At 37.2% G+C, this 4,797-nt stretch overlaps 1 protein-coding gene across 1 annotated transcript in view; it reads right to left on the bottom strand.

Moving 5' to 3' along the window:
• Positions 1-4,797, bottom strand: part of DMXL2 (Dmx like 2) — a gene marked incomplete in the record, with an annotated part of 190,092 nt that overhangs the window by 102,874 nt on the left and 82,421 nt on the right. The window contains 2 exon segments of the mRNA XM_027768392.1: positions 1-136; positions 853-1,092. Of these exon segments, the coding sequence (XP_027624193.1) occupies positions 1-136; positions 853-1,092 (376 nt within the window).

Genomic DNA, 4,797 nt, shown 5'->3' with positions numbered 1-4,797 from the left:
TTCCGATCAAGCAGGACCGTGGGCAGGGGCATTGGTACACTAGGTCGTAAACAGGTTCTAGGACTTCCCTCTCTTTCTCCATCTTCATGTTCTGAGGAGCCTGTACCTGCCTCAGATTCTCTATCCAGGGATAATTCTGAATAGGGAAGATATATTTATCAGTACATATATTAAATAATACAATAAAATCCATTTACATACTAGACTATAAATAAATATTAGGTCATTGGAAGTCATGATGTATTTTTCTATGCAAAAATGTGTCGTGACTTTCCTAGCCACCCAATAGCATACTACCATTACAAACTATAAATCCTGGGGCCAGCAGGTGGTGTGGTAGCTAAAGGTGCAAGATTCCCACGCGGTCAACGGCGTTTGAATCCCGGACCTGGTGGCTTGTATTCTCACTTTCCCTTTCTCTCTGTCTCTATCTCTTCAAGTTAAAAAATAGTAACAATTGGAATTAAATAAATAAATAAATAATTCTTTAAAAGACTACAAAAAAAAAAAAAACAAACTATAAATCTTTTCTCCAATTTATGATCAAGGAAAGAAAAGAAACTATTTTCTTGTCCGAGTTGAAAATCATTATATTTCTTTCTTACTTTTAGATGAATCAAAACTTCATCCATACTACCATTATTATTGTCACGAGCAAACCCCCTCCCAAAAAATATGCTTTTAAAGTAATAAACTACTCAAAGAAATATAACAAAACAAAGAATTAGATGAAGTTTGCAAAACTGAGATACTAGAGCATTTCAGATTTCAAACTTTCAGATTAGAGATGTTCAACCAGTACCACAGAAAGCAAACTTTAAAGGAAGAAAAATCTCAACACAGAATACTAACCATGGTCTAATTTCATATGTAAGCCCCTCTCTCTTTCATCCAGTGACTGTTCTTCATCTTCTCTATCTGCATCGCCACTTTCATTATCTACCTGCTTTTCAGAAAGTTTTCGTAACTGATGCATAAATATTTCAGTAGATGACGTGAAATGAAATTCCTTGTTGTTCAACCAGTGAACTACAAAGCCCCCATTTCCATCGTCAACATTAAATGCAGTGCCAACCAAGACGTTTGGAATATCTGTGGAAATAAAAAGATAAGACTTCAATATGAATTTCTAGTTTCTTTAAAAATATGACCAGTACTCACAACAACTAATTCTATACTTAACAGGGAAGGTGCTTAGCAACAAATCAACATAACTCCAGCAGGTTTAATAAAAACTTTCAGTGAACTTAATAGTAAATAAGAACAAGTCCTTATCATCCCTTTGAAGGTCCATCTCCCGGTATTTTTACCAGGGGGATTAACTTTCAATATGAGTTTTAGAGGAGGCATTCAAACCATAGCACTCATGCATGTGTGCATGCACACACATGCCACACATATACATGAAAAGAACAAAAAGAACTGTAACAAAATGTTGACAATTGTTGAATCTAAGTGTTCACTATAATATTTTCCAGCTTCTCAGAATGTTTAAAAATTTTTTTAAAGTTGGAGGTGAAGGAAACAGCAGATGGTAAAATGGCTACATTGCTGGATTCCCATGTAGTCAACTGCAGTTCAAGTCCCAAACCTGGTGGCTTAAACTCACACCAGGCGCTTGTGCATGCATGCCCAAGATCCCAGGAAGAAAACAGAGAATGGATTGCAGTGTGGCCATCCCCCATGTAGGGGAGGGGTTGATACCTCGCTTTCTGTCTCTCTGTCTCTCTGGACAACAAACGTGCCATATAGCAAAAATCTGGCTTAAAAAAATTTTTTTGAGGTAAAGAATGCCAAGAAGGGGCCAGCAGGTGGTGTAGTAGTTGAAACACTGGATTCTCACACGGCTGTGGTTCAAGTCCCTAACCCAGTGGCTTAAGACTCCTGCCAGATGCATGTGAGTGTGTGCCCAAAATCCTGAGAGAATGGATGAGAAGGAACTGTAGCATGGCCATCCCCTGGGGGGGCTGATTTCTCACTTTCTCTCTGTCTTTCTCTGTCTCTTCAGCTAGTGAATATACCCTATAGCAAAATCTCTCTTCAAAAAAAGGGCAAAAGGAAACAGAAAAGCAAGCAGACTTCTAAGTACAGCAGAATTTGACTAAGTAATTGAAAATCATGATATAATTAGTTCATGAAAACATAATTCAAAACACAAATCTCCTTAATTGCAATCCTTATAAATGAATCACTCAACAAAAAGAAAAAAATTATTTTTTGTGAAAAATATGTAAAAGACAAAAACCATTGGATATTCTAGTGGTGCTCTATTACAATAAATGTCAAAGTTAAATAATGCTGTAAATTGTTTTTTTTCTTTCCAATTCCTGGATAACAATCCTGATTTTGTGATAAAAATGAAATAAATCATATAAAATAGGACTTGTAAAGTAAAAATTCTATAAACACTACATCTTGTATGTACCTATATAAAAATGGTAAACACAAATTTTATCATGAATAAACATTCAGGATGCAAGATATTCTAAAAAGACAACTAAGATAATTTTTTGAGACTAAGAGCCTTGAAAACTGAGAGAAAAGGGACTATTCTAAATAAGATAAGTTTAAAGAAATACGGCAATGAAATGCCAGGGGCCAGCAGGTGGCATGGTGGTTAAGGGTACTGGACCTCCACATGGCAAGTCCCAGATCTGGCAGCTTGGTTTTTCACTTTCCCTCTGTCTCTCATTCTAACCTTCTTTGGTCAAATTAAACTAAATAAATAAAGTTAAGTAAAATAACTCTTTAAAAAAAAAATCTAGAGGCCAGCAGGTGGCCTGAAGATTAAGGTGCTGGACTCCCCACCTGGCCAATGACAGTTCAGGTTCCAGTCCCAGCAGGCTGAAAATCACACTGAATACATGTGCATGTGCACCCAAAATCCCAGAAAGAGAATGGAGAAGAACGGACTGTGGTGTGGCCATACCCCTAGGGGGTAATTTCCCACCCCAATAGAAGGAAACTGTCTCTGTCTCTCTCCAGAGAGCGTGTGCTGGACTCCCCACCTGGCCAATGACAGTTCAGGTTCCAGTCCCAGCAGGCTGAAAATCACACTGAATACATGTGCATGTGCACCCAAAATCCCAGAAAGAGAATGGAGAAGAACGGACTGTGGTGTGGCCATACCCCTAGGGGGTAATTTCCCACCCCAATAGAAGGAAACTGTCTCTGTCTCTCTCCAGAGAGCACATGTGCTCTATGGCAAAAAAAGAAAAAGAAAACCTGTATTTGAATATAAATTATATGTCATATGATATTATCTTATTCATGTTTCTTGAATGCAGTAATAGTATTATGGCTATAAAGGCAAACTGCCTTTTCATTAGAAAATACATTCTGAAATATTTAGGCAATGTAAAATATGTGGGAGGTGAAAGATAATGTCATCAATAGCTTTACTTCCAGAGCTCAGCTAAAACATGAGAGGGGAGCAAACATGTAAATGTACAGTCAGAAAGGAAGAAAAAAGCATATGTGCATGACAAGATGTTAGCACAGGGTGAATTTGAGAAATCGCGTGTGAGCATTTACTGGACAATTCTTTGAGCTTTACTATAGGTACAAAACTTTCCCCCAAAAAAAGATGAAGAGTCTCAATAAAACCAAACTGTTTGCTTTTAACAATTTGGTCAACCTAACTGTTGTACTTACATGCAGTACCTATAAAAATGTGATGTTTAATATTTTTAGTCAATTAGTTTTTCTAAAGAATTATTTATTTTATTTTTTTATTATTATTATTTAATTTGCTACAGGACACATGCTCTCACCAGAGAGAGACAGAGACAGACAGAAAGTGAGAAAGCAAGCTGCCAGGTACAGGACTTGAACCTCAATCGGCCATGTGGGAGTCCAGTGGCTTAACCACCACACCACCTGCCAGCTGCAGTCAATTGATTTTTAAAATAGTATGAAGGTAGGTTAAAATAAGTATGGACAAAATTGACTAAGAGGTGAAGTTCAGTAAAAAAAGATGCAGGAAGACAGACAAAATGCTTATCCACAGAGAATGATCCTATTGTATCTGATTAGGATGCTATAAGCAGTTAAAAAGCCAAGTTTGCTATTAATAGTAGGTACTGAAGTTACTGCAGACTACCATTAGTTGCATTTTGTTTTTAAGTTAGATCTTCATCACAGAAACTCAAAAAAAGTTCTTTTAAAAAGGTTTTAATTAGTAGAAATCTAAAGCCACCAAAATTTTAAAACAATATTATAAAGACATTCTTACAATATAATTATGATATTAGATTAAAATAGGTAATATAAAATGACTTTAATCAAACAACACAGCACTGTCCAATAGATACAGAATGCAAACCACAACTGCAAAACCTATAGGTCATTTGAAATACTTGGGGCCAGCAATTGGTGTAATGTCTATGTTGCTGGACACCCACACAGTCAACCACAGTTCGAGCACATTCTTACAATATAATTATGATATTAGATTAAAATAGGTAATATAAAATGACTTTAATCAAACAACACAGCACTGTCCAATAGATACAGAATGCAAACCACAACTGCAAAACCTATAGGTCATTTGAAATACTTGGGGCCAGCAATTGGTGTAATGTCTATGTTGCTGGACACCCACACAGTCAACCACAGTTCGAGCCCCAGGCCCTGTGGCTTAAACTCACATCTGGTGCATGTGCATGTGTATCCGAGATCCTGAGGAGAATGGAGGCGAAGGGATTATGGCATGGCCATCCCCCCTGAGGGGCGATTTCTCGCTTTCTGCCTCTCTGTTTCTCTCTATCTTTCTGGAGAGCAGACACACCCTATAGC

This window comes from Tupaia chinensis, unplaced genomic scaffold (genome assembly GCF_000334495.1).
Source record: "Tupaia chinensis unplaced genomic scaffold, TupChi_1.0 Scaffold146140_1, whole genome shotgun sequence".
In the NCBI taxonomy this organism is placed as follows: Eukaryota; Metazoa; Chordata; class Mammalia; order Scandentia; family Tupaiidae; genus Tupaia; species Tupaia belangeri.
The sequence above is the reverse complement of the archived record's forward strand: the minus strand, read 5'-3'. Positions and strand labels throughout refer to the sequence as shown.